The sequence below is a fragment of the Tenrec ecaudatus genome, chromosome 7, assembly GCF_050624435.1.
Source record: "Tenrec ecaudatus isolate mTenEca1 chromosome 7, mTenEca1.hap1, whole genome shotgun sequence".
Taxonomy (NCBI): Eukaryota; Metazoa; Chordata; class Mammalia; order Afrosoricida; family Tenrecidae; genus Tenrec; species Tenrec ecaudatus.
The window spans coordinates 45,051,305-45,078,683 of record NC_134536.1 but is presented as its reverse complement, the minus strand read 5'-3'; the positions used below and the strand labels follow the sequence as shown (position 1 = coordinate 45,078,683).

Sequence of the window (27,379 nt, the reverse complement as noted above, 5' to 3'; positions counted from 1 at the left end):
TTCTGAAAATAGAATACTGGAGGTTTTATTTTCAAAGAAAGAACATTCCTGTAACAATACTTTTTATGGTAGTTAATTATGTGGGAAACATACTCATTATTAATTGCTTGAGAAGAATGATTGTGAGTTTAAAGTTGAAAAGATAACTATCATGTGACTATCTAGCCTAACATTTTCCAAAGGGAGTGGCACCCAGGGAATTAATGGTTATTTGTGAGGAAAATACATCGATGTCTTTTTCCGCTCTGCCTTTTAGTCTATTGGTGAACACCAGCATTCTGACTATAGTTTGTTTGTTTGTTTCTCCCTGGGCATTTGTATTTCGTATGGGACTCACGTGCCTGTGTGCCCTGGTTAAAGTTTATCTTCCATTTGCTTTGGTCCACGGAGCTCCACTCTGGCTTAATCTTGTGTTGGCCTGTCACAACATCCCCATTTACAGTGCTTCTGCTTCTACTCCAGGGGTATGACGCCTTGATTCCGAAGAGGGCCTTCCCACCTACGTGCTTCCATACCGTGTATTATGGACACCAAAGAGGAGAAGAAGGAACGGAAACAAAGCTATTTTGCTCGGTAAGCATTCCCTTTGAAAAATTATACCAGGGCTTGAAAAAAAATGAAGGGACTTTGTTCTCAAGTACAGCTTGACATTGGTGTTTAGTGGCTGTTCACCCACAGAGCAGATTACCAGCAGGAGTTGAGTACCTCTTGTGTTGTGTGGTTCCCCCCTTCTTTAGAGGAATAGCAAATGGTTCTTCTCATTGACAGGCCTGTGCTGCTGAGAGACCCTAGCTGTCAGTGTGCACTGAGCCGCAAAATGAATCCCACCTTTAGTAACAGGCGTTGCATGTTAAATCCTTAGTACTTAGTGCCCACTGCTCTGTGGCTTCATTGACTGAACGGCAATTACAAATCTGTGACCTATTATCTAAAGCTTATTACCTTGAGAGAAGCCTATTATTAAAAACCATTTTTGTAGGTGGATGCAATGGGAGAAATTGTATCCTTGAAGTCCTCGTTATTATGTGTGTGTGTGTGTGTGTATGCCAATATATACATGTTTGTTGGTTTCAGAGTAAAAGTAATCTATGCTATCAGTTACTATTTATAGCCACTCACTAAATCATAATAAAATAAATGATATGCCCCCCCCCACAAACTCTCCAAACTCACTGCCATCTAGTCAGTTCCTAAAACACATTGTGACCCTGTAGGATACCGGTTCTCAGTCTGTGGGTCGTGACCCCTTTGGGAGTCAAACGGCCCATTCACAGTACTCACCCGATTCATAACAGTAACAAAATTACAGTTATGAAGTAGCAGTGGAAAGAATTTTATGGTTGGGGGTCCCCACAACCTGAGGAGCTATATGAAAGAGTCCTGGCATTAGGAAGGTTGGGAAGCACTGCTGTGGGACAAGGTAGAATTGCCAGACTGTGACTACGGGAGCAGAAAATCTGCCTTTCTTCCAAGGAGCCGCTGCTGGTTTCGACCTGCACCCATGTGTAACCAGCCATTAGACCCAGGGCTCAGTGACGCATCATTTTGATAGTCGGAACATTTTCAAATCCAGAGTGAGAACAGAGGCTTAGAGTGATCACGATTCTCTCTTCAGTTGAAATAATTAAGAACTGAATTCACTCCGGCCCCTCCCCAACTCCCAGTGCGGGCTCTTTAAAGGCACATTTGCTCTTTTCCTGTGGTAGGCCTTGGAGACTAAAATCAAGTCGGAGGGGTTAGTGTTACCCAGAAATTAAGGTGGGCTTTTTATTGTTAGTAGGAAAATAAAGGAAGCAAACCTTTAAGGAACTACTGTGTGCAAATTGCTGTCTTTCTTATTTTACATATATTCATGGTAAACCTGCGACACAGAAGTCTCTGTCTCCCATTAGCAAAAGAGTAACTGGATTCAGAGATGTCAATTGTTTATGCAATCCATTCTGAGTGAGTAACAGTCACTATGGAAATACAGTGTTGTCTCCCAGGGTAATGCTTTAGTTAAAAAACAGTAGCCCCTGAATAGAGTTTGTAGAAAAGCAAGCATTAAACGGCGAATTATAGTGGAATAGTTCCCGGTTTTCGGACTAGAAAGAATAGCCAGATATTTTGGGTAAGGAAGACATCAGGCATTTAGTGGGTGAAGTGTTAGATACAAACAGAATGGGAAGAACTATATGTTGTTGTTAGGTGCCATCTAGTTGATTTCTCCTCACAGGAACCCTAATGAAACTGTTCTTATGGTTGCGCCCACTGTTGCAGCCACTGTGTCGGTCCATCTCTTTGAGAGGCTCCTCTTTTTTACTGACACTTTGCTTTACCAAACATGATTTCCTGTACCAGGAACTGGTTTCTCCTGATAACATGTCTAAAGAAGTATGTAGTAATTAAAAAATATATATCTTGAGATAATTATAGATGCATGTGTAGTTGTAAGAAATAATATAGAGTGATATTTTACACCCTTAATTTGCCCCTGATGGTAATATTTTGAATTATAATACAAAATCACAACTCATGAATTGATGTTGGTAGAGTCTACCAACCTTATTCAAGAGGTTGTTGTAGAACAAGGGAATACTGCATGGTTTAAAATCTGGAAAGGAGTGTATCAAAATTGTATCTTTTCACCATACTTAGTCAATCTGTATGCTGAGCAAATAATCAGGGAAGCTGGATTATATGAAGGAGAAGTGGTATCATGATTGGAGGAAGGTGTATTAACAACCTTCGATAGGCAGATGACACAACCTTGCTTGCTGAAGTAGAGGAGAACTTGAAACACTTGCTGAGGAAGATCCAGGATTTCAGCCTTTACAACTCAGTGTAAGAGAAACAAATATCCTTACAAGTGGGGCCCATATGAAACATCATGATGATTGGAGAAAGATTGGTGTTGTCAAGGATTTCCATCTGACGTGGATCCACAATGAATGCTCATGGAAGAAGCAGTCAGGAGATCAAATGAAACCTTGTCTTGGATAAATTTGCTGCACCAGTGTTGAAAAGCAAGGATGTTACTTTGGGGACTAAGATGCACTTGACCCAAGTCATGGTGTTTTACATGATCTCATATGAAAGTTGACCTTTGAATAAGGCATGTGAGAGTTGGTCATTGTATAATGAAGATTGAAAAGCAATCAATGCATTTGAACTATGATGTTGGCAAAGAATATTGAAAGTACCATGGATTGCCAAAAGAACAAATAATTCTGTCTCGTTAAAAAGTGCAGGCAGAATGCTGCTTACAGACAGGGATGGCGAGACTTCATCTCGTGTAGTTTGTGCACAGATCACTATGAGTTGAGACCGGCCCTATGGCATCTGACGGCAATAGCAACCAGCCCTTTCACGGTGATGGTTCTTTCCTTCCCTCCAGCTGGCAGCTACTAATCTGTTCCACATCTTGATGATTTTCTCATTTCAAGAATGCTATCTTCTTATGATTATAGGGCATTGAATTGATGCTGACGTACTGTGATACTGTGGAATGTTCTAATGGTATCAGTAGAGCAGGTCATCTTTTAAGATGTGCCCCCCCCCCGTTTTGCATTACATTCTAGAGGTTTGTCCATTTATTTTATAAATCAATTGCTGAAGATTATGATTCCATTACATGGATGTATCATAGGGGTTTTTTGTTGTTTTGTTTAGTTTTTGCTAACCATTCACTCATTGAAGGACATTTGAGTTGTTCTAGTTTCTGACTATTACCGATAGAGCTCATAGAATCAGTGGTGTGAGCATGTGTTTTCATTGTTCTGTGGTAATTGCCGAGAAATGCAATAGCTGGATCTTATATATGATAAATATGCTAGGTTTTGTAAGAAATTGCCAGAGTAGTCATATTTTAAATTCCTGTCAGCAGTATATGAGTTGTCTAGTTTCTGTACATCCTTGCCAGCATTTGGTGCTACTATTATCTTAATTTTATCCATTTTAGTAGGTGTGTAATGATAGCTCATTTGGTCTAATTTCTTTAATAACTGGTGAAATTGAACATCTCTTTTGGTGCTTTTTTGCCTATGTCCTTTGTGAAATGTCTATTCATGTCTTTTACCCATTTCCTAATTGAGTTATGTGTTCTCTTTTTTTTAACTGATAGTTTTGGGGTATCCTTTTATCTGAGGGGGACTTCAAGAAGTTCAATGAAGAATTCCATTATTTTTTAACACATTTTATTTCCCACAATCTTTTGAAGCCCCCTCATATATCAGACACTAGTTGTTTGTTGCATATGGAGTTTGCAGCTTATTTCTCTCACTCAGTGACTGGTCTTAACCTTCTAACATGGTCTTTTACGAGAAAACGTTTTAAATTTCAATGCAATCCACTATATTAAATTTACTTTTTATGTGTTCAGCTCTTGGTGTCTAGCGTGACAACGCTTAGCCTAGCCATAGAACTAAAAGATTCTCGTTGATGTTTTTTCCTAACATTTTATAGTATTACATATTATATTTAAATCTGTCATTCATTTTGAGTTGAATTTTTTCATGAAGTGTGACTTTAAATGAAGCTTTAAAAAATTTATATTTGGCCTCTGTGTGTTCTATGCAGTGATTGAAAACCTGCTGGTGCCTTCTTAGTTTGACCCTAAATGACTGCAATCATAAGGGTTAGGGTGGTTCATGAATAACCTTCTCAGAGTTAACTTCTTGTTCCTGCAAAGATACCTTAAAGACAACCCTTTAAACTGATATTATTTGGGCTTGCTCAATTCAGAATAAAGTATAGCTCCCTATACCTGAAGTTCTTCTCATGCATTGTCAAAACAGAGTAAGCGTAGATCCAAGCCAAAACTGTTCTAAAAGAACAGCATCATTTGTTCCAACCAGGACTGTGCAATTAAGTTGCCATTGTTTCTATGACCCCTTCTGAAAAGTATCCTAACAATGAAAAGGAACACATATTCAAAAACACTGAACTGTGACCATGGGAGCATAGGGCAGCAGAGTCAGGACAAAGAGCAGTTGTGCTGTTGAAACAGTGAGTCACAGTGAACAATTACTGAGAGGGAACTGACAGAGAGACAACAGACAAGCTCTGACTTCAGCTAGACCTGGCAGCCAGAAAACGGTCACATTGTGAAAAGCAAAAAATCAAATACAACCAAAAGCAAAACAATTAAAAAAAAACCCCATAATCAGGAAAGACCCAGCCGAAGTTATCAATTTTTTCAAATGCCTCTGACGAAGCTTTTGGCCTTAAGACACAATTTTCTGAAAACATAGGCACATTCCTCTGGACCAAGGTGCAAAAGGATAGCCCAAGTACAATCTCTAGCGAGGAATGCAAAGTCAGGCCAAGGGGAAGGCCACACTGGTGAAACCACACTCTCCCATAAACTGGATGACACCATCTTCCAGAGATTTCTAGTGTTCAGAGGAAACTGAAAGGAAGATGGATCCTGATGGTCTGCCTGCACCACAATCTGCTTCAAAAACCATAAATATCGCTTTCACACTCTCTCCCCTCACCCTGATCCCTTTCACCCCTGAGCAGTGAAAAGCCACTGCTTACTCTGTGTGCTTTACCTAGTAGTTTCATAAACATCATCCAACTGTGTTGCGTAAATAATCCTCTCCAACCAGTATTTTGTTGATGTTTCTCCTGTGGGCATGCTCTCTCTTTCTCTGAACTTTACGTCAAAGCCACTTGGAATCTTATTTTAGATAATCTCATGGGAACAATTCTGGAATTAAATGAACAATTTTGGGGTCAAACATGTTTCCTTTTTTTTTTTTACATTTTATTAGGGGCTCATACAACTCTTATCACTATCCATACATATACATACATCAGTTGTATAAAGCACATCTGATTATCTTGGAATATGCCTGCAACCCTGAATAGAAGCATGGATCAGCATCCACACTGTACAGGCTCATTCTGGATAAGCCTTACTGAGTCAGTAATCAGGAGGAGATTGCCTTGTTACCAGGTAGCTACTTGTGTTTTGGGCTCCCTTGGTTTTCAGGATCTTCAAGGGTAGTTTTGTATGTTTCTTCCAATTTGAATGATTCATGAGACCTTTCCCTATGGTTTTGCAAAGGATTTGTATAGACACGAAATGAGGGCTTTATATGACCCAAAACCAAACTAGTGACAGCAGAGTCAATTCTAACTCTTGGTGAGCCCATGTGTGACTAGGACGGACTGTGCTCTAGCAGGCTTTCAAAGGGTTTTTGAAAGTAGATCCCAAGGCCTTTCCTCTGAGTCATTTCTGGCTGGATTCAAACCTCCTATCTTTCTGGTAGGAGCCCAGTGTTCACTGGCTGTGCCACCCACTGATCCCCCTGTACTGCATATGCGGGTTAATTCCTTGATACCTGACGGGTTTTCATTCCAAAGGAAACCTGCACGAAAGTGAATTCTGCTTTGTGTACTGCTTTCTGTGGGAACCCAGGTCCCAGGGTCCCTGGTGCTGCGTTCCTCCCCTCGTGGTTAGAATGCAGGCGGAGAACTTCAGTAGTGTGCCACAAGACTCCTGCTGCCCACACTCGTTTTGGCATGGCTTGATTTTGTAGAATTTAGAATCCATTTAGTGAATTTTGTAGTCCCTTTATGCCATTTGTGTATCTGTCTGAAAATTACTTTAAAACATATTTTTCAGAATGAAAGACTAATTTAGGACATTAGAAATACACCTCCGCCCCACATTTGTTTTAGGTTAACCCACAGTAATGTTCTGTAGGCGGTGTACTTCTCCCCTCGCTGTGGGTTGGAAAGAGCCTGGGAGTGTACATTTGGTGATAAAGACTTATCAGCACTCCGTGTGTTGTTCATGTTGTCCTAGATTTGCTGGCTCCATTCAGCTCATTCCTGGTTATCATGAAAAGCAGAACTGCCGCACCCACCAAGGCACTCTCTTGTTTCCCATCAACAGCAGAACCAGGAGTGTGCAGCCCACAAGGGCGATGCTTGCCTTTCAGCCTCATCTTCCTGAAGGTGGGCCATAACCTCTACTACCTCTGTCATCAATCTCACTGGTGAAAGATATGACCTGTAGACATCACCTTACCTCTCATCTCCATTCCTCTGATCCTTCGCTCCCCCTTCTTGCCTTGGCCATGACGTCACCCATCAACAGATGCCTAGTGTTTGAAGACCATGAGCATGTTTTCTAAACTTCCCTCCATTTTTGTTCATTTGTTAAAGATGGCTAATAATAGCCCAATAATAAGATCACTCTGCAGAAGGAAACGTCCCAGCCAAATTCGCAAGAAGCAGCCCAGTAGGGCACAATGTAAAGGACCAGGGCTGCACCAGATCTGCTCCTGTGACTACACTGTTGAGGTTGTACCCATTCACCACGACCTGAAGGTTGATACTTGAATCCCATTGTACAGCCTTTTTCTAACTATAATAATCAACGGAGAGCTCCTGTCCTATGAACACACCCTGAAGCCAAGACAGCTATGAAGATAATATCTGCAAAGTGCCTCTGAGCACAGTGAGTTCCAAGGCATTCCTTTCAAAACAGGTAATTCCCAACTCTTTCGATGTCTTTCATCTTACCACAAAAGAATTCTCGTGTTCCTACCATCTGGTCATCCTGCAAATTGCTCCTGTTCATATCAGGAAGGAGGGAGCAGTCACAAAGTCCAAATTCCTAACGATGCATTGCTTATGAATACAATTGCATTCAGGAGAATCAACCAGTGTAATTCTATAGCCCAAAGACCCCTGAGTGATCGAAGGGACCTTTATTCAACAGCTGGACCCGAGAGCTATGAGACAAAAGTGTCTGTCAATCACATGCATGGCACTTTGCACAGATTAACTGGTAATCAGGACTCCGATGCTGGTGTTGCCTGACACCCCATCATGGCTCAGGTTCCAACTCCCAGAGCTTGCTAAGTAGCCAGGTGGGGTCTAGGGTGGCCTGAGCCAGGGTCTTCACCTTTACCTTTGGAAAGCATCTTAGTAGTGTAGGGTGTGATACAGGTGTACCTTGTTTTATTGTGGTTCGGGTAGTGCTTTTTTTGTTTGGTTGTTTGTTTACAAATTGGAGATATCTTTCCAACAGCATGTGGTCACTGTTTCAGTCTCTTTCATTATGCTAGACAGTCTTCAGTGGCTACTACCTAGTGTAAAGATAACTTTTATATATAAACTGGGAAACCCCAAATTCATATGGCTCACTTTATTGTGATATTTACTTTATTTATTTTTTAATTTTTAAAAGTTTCTCATACACTTTTATTAATGCATTAAAAATACTGGTTTCTATTCAGTTCTTCAGGTTACAGGTAAAGGTTGAACAAAATTACAGTGAAATTGCCTAAAATTGAGTATTAAAAAAGAAGATTGTGCAATACATTTAATAAAACTAATTAAATGAGTAGTGGAGGAAATTAAGTTAACATGAAGTTGAATGGAAATTTATAAGCAGACAAACTTGTAATTATATTTTCATTTTCTGCCTATCTTTTTAACCTCAGGGAAGTTCCTAAGTTTCACTTTACTAAAATAGCCAACAAAGGCATGAAAAGTAAACTGGAATAACACCTGTATAATGTGAAATGGCCATAGTTCGAACCCAATTAGAAAGTAGAAGGCACTATCGAGAGAGCAAATGACATGTTAGGTAATATCATGATTGGGAAAGGGTCCACGGATGTCTGGAGTATGTTTCCAAAACAGCGCTCTCTGTACATGTAATAACCACCATTCAGTGATTAACACGTTTTTCTATGCTGTTAACAAAAATGGATAAGAAGTAGCTATTGCCGCTGCTGAGTACGTTCAAGTTGGATCCTCCTCCCCGACGACCCCACGCACGCGCAACAGGACCGCACCATCCTCGTTACTGTTGGTTTTGTTTGCGCCGCCGAGTGGTGCCGTCCCTGTGTCCGTCCATTTTACTTAGTCTTCCTTCTTTTCCAGCCCTTTTACTTTACGAAGCATGATTTCCTATTACGGGTTGGTGGCGCCTGAGAAGATGTCTAAAATATGTGAGATGAAGTCTCATCAACAACTTTTCCAAGGAACATTCTGTCTATATTTATTTCTATACAGATTTGTTTGTTCTTCTGCCAAGATTATTTGCCAACACTGTAAATCCAATGTATCACTTTAAAAATTATTATTAAAAGATAATTTTATTGGGGACTCTTACAACTCTTATACCAGTCCATACATCAGTTGTATCAGGCATATTTGTACATGTGTTGCCATCATTCTTCTCTAGACATTTACTTTCTATTGAGCCCTTGGTATCAGTTCCTCTTTTTTCCCTCCCCCTGTGACCCCTTGATAAATTGTTATTATAATTTTCATATCTTACACCAACCATTGTCTCCCTTCCCCCATGGTTTCTGTTGTTTGTCCTCCTGGAGGGGTGTGGTATGGTTATACATCCATCACTGCAGTCAGTTCCCCCTCCCTCCCCTCCTCACCCCACCTTCACCCTACCCTTCTGGTATCACCATTAACATTTCTGTTCCTGGATTCTGTGTGTCATGAGCTCTTATCTGTACCTGTGCACATGCTCCTAGCCTGCAGTGAAAGGCAGGACTGGGGGCATGATAGTGGGGGGTGAGGAAGCTCAAGGAACCAGAGGAATATTGTGTGTTTCATCGGTGCTAAGCTGTGCCTGGTTGACTCATTTCTTCCCTTTGACCTCTCTGTGAGGGCATGTCCCATTGTCTACAGATGGGCTTTGGGTCTCTGCTCTGACCCTCCAAATTCTCAACAATATGTTTTTTTTATTATGTTTTGCTTGGGGGGTCTTCTGATGCCCGTTACCTGATCCCATTGATCCCTCATGATCACACAGATTGGTGTGCTTCTATGTGGGCTTGTTGCTTCTCTGCTACATGGCCACTTAACTTCAAGCCTTTCAGACTCCAGCTGCTATATCTTTTGGTAGCCGGCACCATCCGCTTTCTTCACCACATTTGCTTAGATATTCACTTTATTGCTATGGTCTGGAACCAAAGCCCAAATATTTCCAAAGTAGACTTATATAAATATTAGCTTCTTTAATCAGTGCCTTGATATGAAAGGGTTTAGGAAAATTGATCCAGATGATCTGCCCTCAAACCTGTGTTATATAACAACTTTCATCTTCATAGTGAAGTTTAGATTTAAAGTTTTTAATAATTCCACTGAAGTTCTACTGCAGGTAGTTTAGGCAGGTCTGGAACTCAGCTCTGTCCTCCATCCAGAGCTTACATTCTGCAGTGCTGCCTACGGCCTCATGGCAACTTAGTGACACAACAGGGCCAGGAGAACACAGGTTTCGTGGCTTGCTGTTGCTTACAGGGTGGGTTGAATAGACATCTGTTGGCATTCCTGTTGGCTTAACATTAATTTATAGTGCAGTAATTAAAATTTAAGGTTTCCTGGTGGTTCAATGGTTAAGGGCACTAGCAAAAAGGTTGGTATTTCCAACCCACCAGAGGCTGTGCAGAAGAAAAGATTTGGTAGTCTGCCTACATGAAGATACAGCAGAGGTAACCCTGTGGAGAAGGTCCCTTGTGTCACGGGTTGCATCCTTACGAGTTGGAATTGACTCAGTGGCACACAACAACAGCAACACTGTCGTAAATTAATTTGGAGAAACAAAGCCTAGCTTCTACCATTGAAGAAAGTTATAAATGCCCCTTTAAACAACCACTTGGTTTTAATTTGAAAACACCCCAGACTGCATTTCTTATCAACTTTATCCACTCAGCATGGTGCCTTTCAGAATAGTAACTGATCAAAGCATAGGGGAATGGCAGCCAGGCATATCCCAACTGTGCTAAGTTGGGGCTTTTTGTGTTACAGGTGTGTTGGTCTAGGTTGACTAGAGAAACAAATTTGTAGACACTCGTGTGTAAGAAAGAACTTTATATAAAACAGCAGTTGTATATTGAGAAACATCCCAGCCCAGTCCAGATCAAGTTCATAAATCCGATATTAGCCCATATGTCCAATACTTAGTCTACATTCCTCTTCAGACTTACTAAACACATGCAATGACACAATGCAGGAAGATCACAGGCCTCTGGGAGGAAAGTCGTGTGGATCCAGTGACAGTCAAGGCATCTCAGCGTTGACAGGAGTCTCCACATGGTTCCTACAGCTCCAGGGCCCTAGTGTGGCTCCATGTGTCTTGTCAACCAGATTGTCTCACAAGGAGTCTATGTGTCCCACCCCCAGTGAGCTATTTCTCTCCATAGAACCTCCAAATGAGGTCATCAAGCAGCGACCTAATTAATAGGCTAAACTCCGTCCCTTCACTCTTGATAGCCTCAAGTTGGCACCAGATTCTGTAACTACCACAATAGGGATCCACTCAACTGTTCAGGGTCACATCTTGATTCAAAAGAATCACTGCCTATGATATAAATGAATGCAGAAATATGCTTGAAGATTCTTTGATAGGTGTCACCTGAACAGTGGCTGGCTGATATACGGCACTAGTTGAAGACAGAGAGGATCACTTCTTCTCTTTGGTTACCTAGAACGAGCCTTTGAACCCTAAGAAACAGCTATCTGTTCATGGCACTTGTGCTGAGAATGACTCTACCACACGGGTTGAGTGGTGTGATGGTCTATTAACTCCTTTAGTTAACAGTGTGTGTGCATTCCTGCTGGCCAAAGGCCATTAGAGATTTGACTGTTCTCAGATTTGACTACATCTCAGTCTGAGATTTGAGGTACAGTTTATTATTGCCAATTGTTAGATTCAGATTTTTGATCATATCTCAGATTTTTAATGAGCTGATGTATGAAAAGCAATGAGAACAGCTGTTGATATTTGAAAAACATTAATTCTCTGCCATCTTGCTTGTTGCCCATTTTATCCCTTCAGTTTCACTAGACCTACTATTTTAGTGAAAGTTAATAGCCTTGGTTGGTACTTGACACAGGGCACACATTCTCTCACTTGGTTCTCAAAAGGATCCTGAGTAGGCTTAAGGGCAAATGATGACTCTATAGTTCAGGAGGTTAAATTACTTGCCTGGAGTTGTTCATCCTTTAGAGGGAGGCTGCGAACCCAGGATCCCAGTCTATGTGTCTTTAGCTCAGATTATTTTTATGTGTTTAATTTTTATCGGTTTATATAGCTAATGAACCAGGAAGAGTCTGATGAATATGAGTAAATCTTAAAAGCCTCATAATTTTTAAAATCAAGGTGCCTTTTGTTAAGTAAGGGCCTATGTTGGCCATCATGAATTAGTGAATTGGCGAATTGGCTCCACAACAACTGACAAAAATCTGTGGCCCACAGCACTGCCCAAGAACAGCCTCATATATAAGTATTAGATTTCAGTGGTTTTTCTAAATGCATTTTCAGTCTGCCTACTTTCAAGAGGAGGGAGACTACACTAGTTGAGTTTACTTTTCATGTGCTTTACTAAATAGTGCCTGACATAAAATGTGTTAAGTATTTGTCAAAGAACCCTTCTCTGATGTGAAGTATAAATGGCTTGTGAAGTTTTATTTTTATCATCATTTTATTCAGCATTCAGCAAGTATTCTTAGGAAGTATGCCAACTCACTCCCTTTCAAAACCATTTCCTATGGAAAAGCTGCTGCTGTCCTCTGAAGTGATTACTGATTACCAATCAACTCCTGCATGGATTGTAATGTTGTTTCAGGTTCAGGTTTCCTGTTTTCTTGGTTGAGATTGGACTCCTTTGCTTGCCATTTGGTTAAATTTGATCTGTTAATGTTTTTAGGAAATGAGTAACTTTTTTGTACAGATTAACATGAAAGTTTACAAGACATTTAGCTATTAACAATTCAGTCCAGTGCTTTTTGCTTCATTTTTAAGGACTGGACTGAGCTACTTGATTTGATTCCCTGCATATCATTGTCTTTTCATGCTGTGGGTTATTCCCCAATGAAATCAAGTTATTGGATAGCAAATAGCTTTTTTTTTTAATTGGATGGAACAGAGTAGACGACCAGACTGAAATAAATGAAAAAACAAACAAACCAGAATACTTTGTGTGGTCTAGATGATGAAATTTTATGAAGATGATGTTTTAAATATAAGTATATATGCATTGACTTACAATGTAGAAATATTTTTATTGTGAACTATTTTTTTAACTTGAAAATGACTAACTTGGAGATTAACTTGGAGATTCTTTGGAGCTTAGAGTAAGGTTATTTGTTGTCACTGAAAAGCTAACTTCTTTGTAATTTATTGATCCAAAACCTATCAGCCAACTTGTTCCAAGGTAGCCTCACATAAAGTGCCTGTTCTCATGTGAGATACTTAATGTAATGTATCACTCTGAAACTAATTTCAGGAGTCAAGGTTAATGATGTCTTTTTGAACCTAAAATCCCAGGTTACTCTACCCTAGATTGTCCCAGGCCCTAGAGGGACACCCAGTGCAGTTGTCCTCTGTTCAGCTGGCATTCCCCTGGAGACAAAGCAGGAATGCCTTTGTGTTTGGGTCCTCTGCGGGGCTGGTCTCTGTAGAACTACGTACTTGCTGTGTGACCAGGGTATAGATTGATTTTCTCTAGACGGGAGTAATCATAGCTTTCACTTTGTGAGGTCGCTGTGAGCACTGAACGAGTCAATCTAGGAAGCCTTCAGCACTGTGCTTTTGACACATAAACACTACCGAATTGTAATGAAAACATACTGCTTAAATGAGGAATACAAGATAAATGGGAACAAATTGAGAAAGCATCAGAATAAATACCAACATGAAATGTTTCCTAGCTTTTAGGGAGTGTTTCATGAAGCATATTCATAAACATACTCTGGTCACAGCCTCCCAGGCCACCCCCACCCCACACACAGACATTAGGCTTCAACTTGGCATCTGGCCTTGAACTACTTTCATCCCATAAATTTAAGCCTTTCCAGTTTGCTGGTAGAAAGACCCCTTCAGCAAGTGGAAATTGAGCCTTGATCCAGAAAATGCTTTGTGCCCCCAGCCTTGAAGCTTTGTAGTTCGGACTTGCACTTCAGCTGTTGGCGGTTTTAGTGGTAAGTTACATTTCTCTTCCTCCAAACGTGTCTGCAAGCTCCACAGTCCTCGCCCCTCTGGCCTCCGGGTCCCGTGCAGTTGCCTCCTGACGCTTAGTTCAGATTGTCAGCTTGTGTTTCTCAGATGTTTCTCTCGGACCTCAAAGCGCTGACGGGTATGACGCCATGCTATCCTGTCTTCAGCTCCTACTTTAGTTTTCGCTTCATGTCTCATACTTTGCTCCCTTGCAGCTTTGTCTTCTGTGGACAAAGGAATCCCCTTTGGTAAACATTTCATGCATCGTGGTGTGCACATGACTTTGTCAAAGTCTTCCTCATTTTTAACCATCGCACGGTCTTTTTGAGGTCCTACCTAGTTCATTTACTTGTCCTTCCTCTGCCGCCGCCACCACCACCACCTCACATCCACAAGCAGATGTAGCACGTAGCCTTCCCTGCTAGGCAATGCCAGGCATTGTTCGCCTTCCCTGTGCTTCCTTTGGGACCCTAAATGCAGTCTGCCCTAGAATGCATCATATGAGAAGTAACTTAGCTTCTCTGCCTTTTTTGCCCACCATAATTTGTCACTTTTTCTCATTTTTATATTTCTTTTAGTACCCCTGCCCCTAAGAGTTATTCACAATAAATGATAAGTAGCATAAGCTAAATATTTCCTAGATATCAGAGACAGATTTGGATTCTCAACTAACCCCTAAGGACCCCATCAAGTAGGTCCTGCCATCATTCCCATTACAGTGAAGATGCTAAACTTGTACGGATGGTGTAACTTGCCTCAGGTCACACAACTACACTGGCAGATCCAGTACTCACCTATGTTGTACCCAACCTCACAACTTGTACCCTTACTCACTTTCATTCTTCATTAAACTTGTAGAATTGAATTTTATAGTGTGCTAGGAACTACCGTCCAAGGATAAGTGGAAACTACTGAACTAAATAATAAAAGGGCTGAGTACATTAAAGTACTAAACAGATATTTTCTGATTTTAGTACAGAGATATTTTTAGGGACTTTGGAACAAAGTTCTGTTCTGTAGAATTGCTGAGTCATAATCGACTCCAGGTTAATGAGTTTTGATGTGTAAATTGAATGAGAGAAATAAGATGGCCAAAAGACGAGTTCTTTAATAAGATGCCAGGCTCTTTACATTTGAAATGTTCATTTTGATATTAAAAAACACCAACATTTCTATATTACCTTTTGGCATTTAAAATACTATATGTATATATTTTCAAGGACACATCTGTTCCACGCGCAGAATAGAATCAAAATGGGTGAATCTCACTTTTAAATAGGTGGAGTGCATTAAATCAAATCACTGATGCGGATGATTTCAGCCAAGGCAGTAATCATTGCGTTCTTTTGTGTTCTTTTCCCTCGGTGTATAAGGATATGCTGTTGCTAACTGGGACAGCCATGGTTCAAAGTCTTCACAGCCCAAAGCTAGAAGAGGCTTTAGAAGTTACGTAATATGTAATTTAAAGCAGATGAGTTGATATTTCAGATAAATTCTTTTTATCACAGCAGAAAGCTGAACTCAATTTGGTTATTTCTTTTTCAGAGCGTAATTGAAGCAGATGCTGGTGAGGTCATTGGGGACTAGGTCGTCTCCATTTCCATTATCATATTGGAGGTGCATGTTAGGGATATTTCCTTTTATGAGGCTAAATGAACTGCATTGCTAGATTTTAAAAAACAAAATTGTAAGTGAATGTCAGGATTTTTTTTTCTTTTATAAGAAAAAAATTCAGGGCAGAATAAAAACTGGTTCTTTAATATTTTTATAAATGACCATCTTGTTTTTATATTATCTAATGTATCTAGAGACTGAGGACTTCTATGAGTTCTTTGCTGTACTCAACTTCATTAGCGTCAAATGAGATTTTTTTACTCCTGCGTTTGAAACACTAGGTGTTTATAATGAGAAAAATGAATCCATTGCTGGTATTTCAGACAGTATCTGAACCCTTTGAACCTAGAGGGAGGTAGTGATAAAACATAAGTGATCCTTGCCCTTAGTCTGAGATATATGGTGCTGTTGCAGCAGATACCACTGTAGACAACTGTGACAAACACCATCTATTTTCTCATCGCTTTGGAGGCTAGCAGCCCACATGTACAGTGCTTACTGTAGGACAACACTTTCTCTCTGTCAGCTCTGGAAGAAGGTGCCTCTCTCCTTTCAGCATCTGTGGGCCCAGAATTCCTTGGACATTTCCATGTATTTTGGTAACAATTGTTCTCTCGAGTCTAGGAGGTTGGCAGCACAAGGATCCCAGGTCCAAAGGATAGGCTCCACCACTCCTAACTCTTCTTTCCAGGTCCCTGCTTATCTATCAAGTTTTCAACCCCCTTTTATCTTTTCAGGTAAAAGTGATACAGGCCACACCCCAGGAAAGTCCCCTTCAGATCCAGTCTGTGAACTGAGTTAGGACGTTGTACCCCACTGTAATCCCAGTATAACTATGTGTTGATCACATCAGGTCATATAATGGGGAATTATTACATCTTTACATAACTGCCAAATTACATTACACAGTTGACAAACCATGGGAATCATGGTCCAGCCAAGTTGGCGCATCATCTTGGGGACACAACTCAACCCATGATACCCTTATAGAGATCGCATTTCACTTGTAGAGATTACTTTTGTTAAACACATTAAACAAACACAGATTTGTGTATCATAAGTTGTAGTATTTGTTATGATGGGAACTTAACAAGTGTTATAAGAGAGAATTGCAAGGGAAGCGCAGCAAGTCATGTAGGACTTTCAGAACCCACCACTCTGCCCTCCACTGAGAAGATAAGCAAGTTCCTACTTCCTACATAGCCGGCTGGTTCCAGCTACAGCTCCCAGACCGCACTTCACTGACCAGGGACCTGAGCTGCCTCAGAACTCACAGCAGAGTGCTAGACAGTAGTCACTAGTGTGGGAGTCTCCACAACAGCCTCACTGCTAACCTGCTGGTGACAAATGGCGGGAGGTGGGGGGTGGGTCGTCAGTATTTAATCTCCAGCCTTGGTTTTCCTCAGTTCCGAACTGCCAGCTCCCATCACTCCTTTGGGTTTGATAATTAGCTAAGAGACTTACAAAATGTATAGCAAGCGCTACACTTAGAATAATAGCAGAAAGAAAAGAAAGGTTACCCACAAGATACCTGAGGAAAAGTCTGGTGGGGTTCAGGGCAGTGTCCCACATGACATGCTTCCCACCCATGTGCTTATCGCTGACCAGCTGGGAAGCCATGGAGTTCAGCGCGTTCCTGGGGGACCTTATCAGAGTGCACAGGTCCCAGCCCGACTCCCCTAAGGTCGATGGAGCTGTCATGCTGGGGATCTTTTCGGCCTGGCCAGAGTCCCTTTACCACCGCACCTAATGTGTTAGCCAGGTACAATCATTGAGGACACTTAAATCCTAAGGTTTGGGGGTTGGTTGTTTGGTGTGTTTTTGTTTTCATTTTATTTTTCAGGAACCAAAGATAAAAATCAAATTATTGGGAAAGTTAAGGAAAACTGCATATGTACTATCTACCTTTGATGGGTGTGATACTTCAGGAAGATCTCAGGGGGGAGGGGCAGGGGAATGTGGAATGATATTTATGATTACCCCCAACGCGAGTCAGAGTTTGCCACATTATGTACGTGCTGAGGAGAAGGGCTGGAGGGAAGGAGAGCCGGGCGCCGCTCCTAGTAGAGGAGTCACTTAGAAACCATCTGGAGGAAGGAAAAAGCTTGACAGCTTCCTGAATCAGGAACCGCGATGGCTGGGGCAGGCCGTGTAGCGCCTTACAGAGTGTGTTTGGAAATTCAAATTGAGCAACCGGGTGAATTGTGGTAGCATTAACTAAAACAGGGAACACAGAATGCTCTGGGATGAGGTGGAAATTTGAGAGCTGTTGGCCTCAGCCGTGGGTATGAATGCTATCATGTAGGGAAGAGAAGGTAACATGAAAAGAGCAAGACCATGGAATGGGACAGCAGAACTGGGATAGCTAACACTTAGGGGTGTGAAGGAGCTAGAGCATGATAAACTCAGAAGAGGTAGAATCACGTCAGCCACGAGAAAAGAGCAGTTTTCAAGGATGGAATGGTCAGCAATTTTAAAAGTGTGTGAGTGGTATGAAGAAGAGGACTGACAATCATCAATTACAGTTTGCAAGTTGGTGATTGCGTAAAAGCAGCCTCAGCGCAGTGATGAAAAAGAAGAGAGTTTGAAGTAAATAGGAAGAAAGAACTGGAAACCAGACTTCTAGGCAGTTCTTCTAGGCAAGTCCTTCTGAGAACTTGGCTGAGAAGTAAAGTAAAAAAGTAGGGCCATGGTAGGAGGTGGGGCGTGGAATGTGGGAGCCAAGGAAGGATGATTTTTTTTAAGATGGAAGAGGAGGAGGTACTAGAGTATGTTTTCTGCTGGTGGTGGTAATCCATCAGAGAGGGAGAACTGGAAGATGTAATTGTGGAGCTCAAGCACAAGACAAGTTAGGCACACTTTGCCCACCCAGAGCCTGAATATGTTCTGAAATTTCACTTGTGAGCATTGATGGAAGCATGGACTTCCTTGTCCTGAGTGCTTGTTTTAAAGATATTCTCAGAGCACCTCCTTGAGAGAGGTGGTGTGGTTTTCTTTGATTAACAGGCCAAAAAAAAAAAATCCTTGGATTGGTATATCCTAACTCCTTAACATATAGCTAGCATGTTATGGAGCCAGGATTTCTTCCTGCTCGTGTCCAGTTATAAAGTCTTTTTTGCCAAGTACTCCTCCTATACTGCCAGCTACCAGTTGCCTTTGAGTTGACTTTGGCTCATGGAGACCCATGTGTGTAAGAGGAAAATTGGAGAAGTGGACTACTAGTATTTTTCTGAGGTATTTCTGGGTGGATTCAAACCGCGGCATTTTTGGTTAGCAGCTGAACACATTAGCTACTGACAAAAATGGCATGAGTCTACATCTGACCTTGTCTGTCGACAGGAGGGAGAAGAAGAATCCAACGTAATGTCAAACCAAGGTCAATTTCTGTGAGGCAGAGGTCAGACATGTCACCCTTATTCTGACACAAACCTTCCCTCCTTGGCACTCTCCCCTGCTGAGTTTGACAGTTCGTTGCCACATAGAACTGACAGATAGTACAATATCCAGTTCTTATTAGCAAAGGTCATAGGGTACAGCAAGCAGAATGAGAAAAGTTAAAGGATGCAGTTCTTTTTCCTGTGGTGCTGCTTCTCAGCCAGGTCAGAAGGCCCATCTCTCTTTGGTACTTGACTTCTCAGCCACACTTAGGCAAGTGTCACAAAGCTTTTGTAGTGTTGATAAAGGCCCAGAGGCACTTTATCTCTTCTGTAAGCCTGCTGCCCTGCCTCTGGTGCCACAGCCACTTCTCTGCTTGGGGATACGATGTTCTCTGTTCCTGCTTCTGAGAAGGCTGTTTTACTCTTAGCCGAATGCAAAACCGAACAGTTCCCACATTAGTGTTTTAGATACCCTATTTGCACTGAGTTCTGGCGATGGTGTATTACCTGCAAGGTCACTAGTTCATAACCACCAGCTGCTCTGAGGGTAAAAAGATTGAGGCTTTCTACTCCCGTAAAGGGTTAGTCTCACAGTGCTGGAATTGTGCCTGATCTGACCCCACCACACTGGGCGAAACACTAAGGGAGTTCAACAGAGCAGCAAGGTGAGCAAAGCAATGAAGTCCTTGAGGAATACCAAAAATAGACTTTAGGGCCAGGGCGTGGCACCCCATCAGACTCCACCGGAAAACCCTCCTAATGGTCAACAAACAGAGCTGGAACTATTTATAGGCTTTTCTTTTTGTGTGTGTTGGTTTTGTTGTTTTGTTTTCTTTTGTATGTTTTGCTCTGCTTTGTTTTTTTGTGCTTCTTATTGTCTTAGCATGTCTATCTAGATAAGATAGGTGGGATAAACAGTCAGAGGAGAAAACAATGAGACCTACAGTTCTGGGGCACATGGGGGAGGTGGGAGAAAGGCTGGGGAGCTGCCAATAAACTCTGGGATAAGGGAACAACAAGTGATCTAAAATCAATGGTGAAGAGGACATAGGGTGCCTGGTGGGGCTTGATCAAGAGCAATGTAGCTGAGAGGAATTACTGAAACCCGAATGAAGGTTGAACATGATAGTGGGCCAAGAGGAAAGTCAAAGGAAATAGAGGAAAGAACTAGGAGGCAATGGACATTTAGAGAAGCCTAAATACAGGCATGTACATATGTAAATATATTTACATATATAATGATAGGGAAATAGATCTTTGTACATATCTTTATTTGTTAAGGGTTAAGCCAGCAGATGGATATTGGGCTCCACTCAAGTACTCCCTCAATGCAAGAACACTTTCTTCTAATAATCCGGCATTCTTTGATGCTCACCTTCCCTGACATGACTTCTGAAGGCAAAATGGATGCATAAGCACATGTGAAGAAAGTTGATGGTGCCCAGCTATCAAAAGATATAGTGTCTAGGGTGTTAAAGGCTTGAAGATAAACAAGCAGTCATTTAGCTGAGAAGCAACAAAGCCCACATGGAAGAAGCACACGAGCCTGTGTGATCATGAGGTGTCAATGGAGTAATAGATAGATTTATTGTGCCAACCTGGTCAATGGGAAAATGTGGGATTAATAGGTCAAAGTTTGATTAGAGGACAAAGAGATAAATGACCCTGCACAGGCCAGCTTCCCCCCCCCCCCTCTTGCTCTCTGATGATCGGACCAGTGTGCAGCTGTTTTAACTAGTTCTCTGCCTCAACGTGTGAGAGCTACATTACCTGTGGGACAGCCAACCAGAGAATCTTGTTGCTAGAGCTTGAGGTTCCTTCAAGACCTCCTTTCCCACACGGCTAGTGTATACATTGCTTGAGCTTGAGGTTGGTGGAGCCTGTCGAATTGCTTTGCTTGAGTTTGATATCCCATCCGAGCCTGCTTTGCTAAGCTCCTGAGCTGCTGACTGTTGGTGACTCACCCTGCCATTTTCTGCCTTTTGGGCAGACTATCTGTATTTCCTGAAGGAAGACTCAATTGTCTGCTTCCTTGACCTGGGACCCAGCAGCCCTGTTAGGTGAAGGACTTCCAGGTTATTAACTGTTATGTGGAAGTGAGTTGAACTGAGCCCTCTATACTGCTGTATAGACTAATTATCTATTATATTTCTTTATGCTGTATCCTCATAATCTATCCTCACATACATAAAATTATGTGTCCTGGTTTTGTTGCTCTAGAGAACCCTGCCTACCATAGTTGGGATTAGGTATCAGGCATCAAAGACCCAAAACAAATGATCATATTGATGTGAATGAAGGGGAGAGCACAGTGGAGTCCCAATCCCATCTGTAGAAAATTGAACATCCCCTTACAGAAGGGTCACAAGGACGAGAAGAGCCAGTCAGGGTACAGCATAGCACCGATGAAACATACAACTTTCCTTTAGTTCTTTAATGCTTCCTCTCCCCCCCTCCCCCACTATCATGAACCCAGTTCTGCCTTACAAATCAGGCTAGATCAGAGCAGTATATGAGTACAGATCAGAGCTGGATACACAGGGAATCCAGGACAGATAAACCCCTCAGGACCAACAATGAGAGTAGTGATACCAGCAGGTTACACAGAAGGTGGGGGGAGAAAGGGAGAACCAATCACAATGATCTACAGAAAAGTGAGTGGAGAGACAGCAGTCAGTGTAAGACATGAAAAAAAAAATTATCAAAGGTTCATCGGGGAGGGAGGGGAAAAATGAGGAGCTGATACCAAGAGCTCAAGTAGAAAATGTTTTGAAAAGGATGTTGGCAACATATACACAGATGTGCTTGACACAATGGATATATGGTATATGTGGATTGTGATAAGAGCTGCAAGAGCCCCCAATAAAATAAAATTTTTTAAAAAGAAAAGAAAATGATGATGGCAGTGTATGTACAAATGTGCTTGACATAATGGATGGATGTATGGATTGTGATAAGAGACATAAGGGTCCCCAATAAAATTTTAAAAATAAGAGTTACTTCTCAGAAACCCACAGGGGCAGTTCTACCCTGTCCTATCGGATCACTAGGAGAACAAACTTGATGACAGTGAGCTTTGTTTTTCTTCAAGACTTCCTCAATTGGGAGTTGTGGTGGTCGTCGTGGTGGTGGTGGTGGTGGTGGTCGTGGTCGTGGTGGTGGTGGTGGGTAAGCAATTAACTGCAAGATCAGCAATTCAAACCTACCAACCCATTCCTTTGGAGAAAATGAGACCGTCTGCTCTTAGACGCATTGATAAACTCTTGGAAACCATGAGTCAGAATTGACATGATAGCAGTGGTGTGTTTGTATGGGGTTTTCTTAGCCATTCATTTGGAGGGAGTTACAAAGACCCTGGAAAGAAAAACCAGACCACGTAATGCAACTACACCGCATGACTGTTGGTGCCTCTAGCCTTCTCAAGTTTAATCGTAACATGATTTGAATAATTCTATCATTAATTTTTTTTTCAGTATATTAAGTAACAATTTTTAATATTTTTTCTATAAATGTATAAAAGAATGGAACAGTATAATAGGCTTTCTTTGCAGTACATATTGAAAGGCAGCTGGAAAATACTTCAGTATTTGGGTTTACTGAATAGAACTTTTGAGCATTATTTGAAGAAACAGAAGCACTGTGTTAAGAATTAAGAGTACCTGGGTGGTAACTTTCCCCCTTACGAATATGAATTTTAATGTAATTGTTGTTACAGGTACACATCGTTTCTCATCTCTGTTTTAAATGAAGAATGCGAATCTTACTGCAGTAGGCAGTGACATAATACAGAGCATATCTGATGAGGACAGCTGGCTAGGCTAGCTGTGTAGCACCCCCTACTACATACAGAAAGCACGCCAGTAGCAAACATATTGTTTTCTAGCAAACAATATGTCGGGATGTGGTTATTTCTGTATCTCTGATAATAGTCGTTAATTTCCTTTGTCGCATTCAGAATTCTGGTGAGTGGCTCTATGAGCTTTTAAAATTAAAAAAACGTAAGTGTGTTAGTCTGGGTACTTTAGAGAAACAAATCCACAGAAACTCATGTATAAGTGAGAGTATAATAGAAAGGTTAAATGCACATCAAGAAAACATCCCAACCCAGTGCTGCCCAAGCACACAAGTACAACATTAACTCATTAACCCATATGTCCAACACCAGTCCACAAAGTCCTCCTCCATCTCACAAAACACATACTATGATGCTGACTGCAGGAGGAAAGCCGATTCAGTGAGTGTTTAAGTATCTCAGCGCTGGCAGGGGTCTCCTCACAGCTGCTCCAGCACCCAGGGCTGCATCAGGGTAAGTCCATGTGGCTTCTCCTCAGGGATGTCTTGCAGGAAGTGAGCCTTGACAGCTGAAGCAGGGAACTGGCTAAAGCAGCTGCACCCTGGTCTGACCATCAGAAAGCAAGAGACCTGAAAAGTGAGACTCACCAAGCCATTTATACCTCCGCCCTTCAGTTAACCCACATGTGTTTATTGGCCAGGTTGGCATAATAAACTAACTACCTCAGTAAGTGTGGTAGTTACATAATCCGTTGTCAATTTGAGAGTGAAGGGGTGGAGTTTACCCTGTCCATCAGGTTGCAGCTTGGTAACCTCATTTGGAGGTGCTTAGGAGATAAGTAGCCCGCTGGAGGTGGAACACACACTCACTCCCTGCGAGACATCCTTGCTGGCAAGGTACATGGAGTTATGCTAGAGACTTGGAGCTGAAGGAGCCAAGTGGAGACCTCTGTCAGTGCTACGAGGCCTCTACTCTCACTGGATCCACAAGACCTTCCACCCACTGGCCTGTGAGCTTCCTCCTTTTTGCATCATTTCATGTGTTTTATGAGTCTTAAGAGGAATTTATAGATTAGTATCAGACATGTGAGCTAATGTTGGACTTATGGACTGGGCTGGGATGTTTTCTCAGCACTCAGTTGCTCTTGTATATAGAGCTCTTTCTTACACACATGAGTGCCTCCCAGGATTTGTTTCGCTAGTCTACCCAGACTAACACAGTGAGTGTACTATCTTATAAAGAGTTCATTTTCTAGGCACCATATAGGAGGTCCTTCCGCTCTCTCTAAGCATCGATCAGGATGTAGAGGTATCACGTAATGTAGTAGTTAACTAATTATCTGGGGATCTCGAACAAGTGGCTTAGAGATTGGAACAGAGGAGCAACAACAACAAATCCACTGTGTTTTCATTCATAAATGCAAATCATATGTCTGATTGGTCTCATTTTCTTCCTCCATTTGTCTTCTTAATGTAAGCATTGTGCCTGACATCTCTTTGAGTTGATAGGTCGTTTGGACTGCCACACCAGGACTGAATTTGAACTGCATCTGACAGATGGGGCTATTTTAGTTTAGTTTTTGTGTGTGTGTATGTGTGTGTGTGTGTGTGTGTGTGTGTGGGGGGGGGAGTTGGTATTAAGTTGCTTGTTTTGCAATTTCTAGATTCTGCTCCCACCCCACCCCATGCCCTTCTTTTTCCTAGAAAATGAGGAGGCCTGGTAGCATAGTGGTTACACGCTGGGCTGCTAACCATAAGGTCAGTTGTTTGAAACCATTAACCACTCCAAGGGAGTAAAACCAGCTTTGTACTCACTAAAGAGTTACTGTTTCAGGAGCTCACAGGGGCACTTCTACCGTCCTGGAGGGTAGCAATGAGTCTGCCTCAACTGGATGGCAGTGAGTTTGGTTTGGTTTTTCTTTGAGACTCCCCCCTCCTCCCCCACTTGCAACCTTGTTTCTCTGAGTCTCCAGATATTCTGGTAAAATGTCTCCTTATCATTTGACTGCTCAAGGCTTGCTACATCCAAGGACTGGAGATTTGAACACATTGGAAATAGTGAAAGCTCTAGTGTTATTTCTGCTTTTTGTTCTACCTGAATTTCCTAAATTTTATTTCCTTCTTAATATTTAATGCTTTACCCTGTTTACTTATTTATTTATGCTGAGAAATAGGGGTGGACTAGATCTGCTTGCTCTCTGTTGTATAAGGTGAACTTGAAGTGTCTTGCTATTAGGGTTCCAGCTCCGGCACGCACAGGTTTATCCCACACAGAACATGCTTTAACATGTCTGCATCGGTGGCTGCAGATGACACAGGTTTATCCCACACAGAGCGTGCTTTAGCATGTCTGCATCGGTGGCTGCAGATGACACAGGTTTATCCTACACAGAGCGTGCTTTATTTAGCATGTCTGCATCGGTGGCTGCAGATGACACAGGTTTATCCCACACAGAGCGTGCTTTAGCATGTCTGCATCGGTGGCTGCAGATGACACAGGTTTATCCCACACAGAGCGTGCTTTATTTAGCATGTCTGCATCGGTGACTGCAGATGACACAGGTTTATCCCACACAGAGCGTGCTTTAGCATGTCTGCATCGGTGGCTGCAGATGACACAGGTTTATCCCACACAGAGCATGCTTTAGCATGTCTGCATCGATGGCTGCAGATGACACAGGTTTATTCCACACAAAGCATGCTTTAGCATGTCTGCTATCGGTGGCTGCAGATGAATTCTTTCAGTAATAAGCATATCTTAGTCTTGGTTGGGTGCCTTCGAATAAAAGGCTCAATCAAAACATATTCCAAGGGGATTTTCTGGGTAGTTCAATTCAGAGTAGAGAGGTTGTCGCAGAAGATTAGGTCAACTGTGGGGATTGCAAAGAAGTTTGTGATAGTCTGGGCTGAGTGAAGAAACAAATTCAGAGACACTCGTGTATAAGAAAGAGTTTTTATTAAAAGAGCAATTGTACATTGAGACAACATCGCATGAAGTCCAGTATCAGTCCATATGTCCGATGCCAATCTATAAATTCCTCTCCAGACTCACGCAACACATGCAATGACACCAAATGCAGGAAGATCACAGGCCAGTGGGTGGAAAGTCTTGTTGGATCCAGTCGCAGGGGAATCATCTCAGCGGTGGCAAGGGTCTCCACGTGGCTTTTCCAGCTCCAGGGCTCTAGCGTAGCTCCATGTGTCTTGTCAGCAGGAATGTCTCGCAGGAAGTGAGTGTGTTCCCGCCTCCAGCAAGCTATTTATATCCTTAGCCCCTCCAAATGAGGTTACCAAGCTGCAACCTGATTGACAGGCTAAATCTCCACCCCTTCACTCTTACTAGTCTCTAGTTGACAACAGAGTGTCACTCCCACAGGGTTGATATAGTTTCTTGATGACACAGGACAATCACAAGGCTTAATACTAAGAAAGAAGGTTTAAGAAAATAGAGAAGCACCTTGATGAGAGAAAAGCCAGGGAAGTTGCCTGGAGGAAGTTTTTCCATCCTGCTTGTGCTTCTAAGGCAGCCTGGGCTGTCCCAGGAGACTTTCAGAGGAAAACTGACCCCATCCAACCTACAGCCCTTATATTGCCCCTCCAGACTTATTTTGTTTCCCAAACTCAAAGACCATTTAAAAGGAACCTGATTTGAGTCCCTCCAGGTTGGCAGGATTGCTCTCGATGTGGTATGAATCAAAGAGCTCAGAATTATTCAGGGAAGGGCTTGAACAATGGAACCGTCACCTTCAGAAATGTGTAGACCGAGGTAGAAGGCAGCTCGCGGAACGTCACATTTTATTATTTCTGTTTAATAAAGGTTTCTGTGATTTCATAGCAGTGATTTCTCTCTCACAAACCCTTGTGCCACAGCCCTGTTGCCTCCTGCTTCTTCATCTTGGCAACGCCTTTCACATTTCCTTGTTGTTTCCGTTGGTAAGATTTACACAATCTGGCTGGTTTGAACTTTAACTGTCCATCACTTTTCTTACTTTGTATTTTTAATTGTTTTCTGGCCATTTTGTTTTAAAGTATCCACCGAAAATCCAAGATCATGGTCATATTTGTTCCTGGAGGTTCCTTTCAGGTTTACTTGAGATGGTGTTGAATTTTTGCAAAAGTACGTATTAGCCCTTTTGAGACATTTCCCTTTTAGTCTCTGGTCATAGAAACATGCACCTCTATCTTTTTTGAGCATATTTTTGTAGGGGTTCCCGACGTGATGAGATGATAGCATGCTAAAGAGGGTAGTAACAATGGGATATCAACTGGAACCAAGGTGAGTGCCAAATGCTAAGGCTGTGGGGCAGATTTGTGACAGCCACTCCACAGGAGAAGGATTCGGCAGTTTGCGTCTGTAGAGTACAGCCTTGGGAACCCAATGGGGGAAATGCTGTCCTATAGGGCTGCTGTGTGTAGATGTGTGGGTCAACAAGGTTAGAGCACATTTGGGTTGCTTCTAGCTCCCCTGTAAAAGAGCCCAGATACGCCATTTTTCTTTTCATTATTAAAGCGATCAACAAAACAAGCCCCGGATTTATTTGATTACTTGCTACACAAGAGAAAACATACCAGTTAATTGTTGTGGGTAGGTGCCGTTAAATTGGCGGTGACTCAGAGCCATGTGAAGTGC

At 42.0% G+C, this 27,379-nt stretch overlaps 1 protein-coding gene across 3 annotated transcripts in view; it reads left to right on the top strand.

Moving 5' to 3' along the window:
• Nucleotides 1-27,379, top strand: part of NCOA7 (nuclear receptor coactivator 7) — a 190,584-nt gene that overhangs the window by 29,928 nt on the left and 133,277 nt on the right. For all 3 annotated transcript variants that reach the window (XM_075554596.1, XM_075554598.1, XM_075554595.1), the window contains exon 2: nt 463-573. In XM_075554596.1, the coding sequence (XP_075410711.1) occupies nt 524-573 (50 nt within the window). In that variant the 5' untranslated portion in view covers nt 463-523. The remainder of the gene's footprint in view (nt 1-462; nt 574-27,379) is intronic.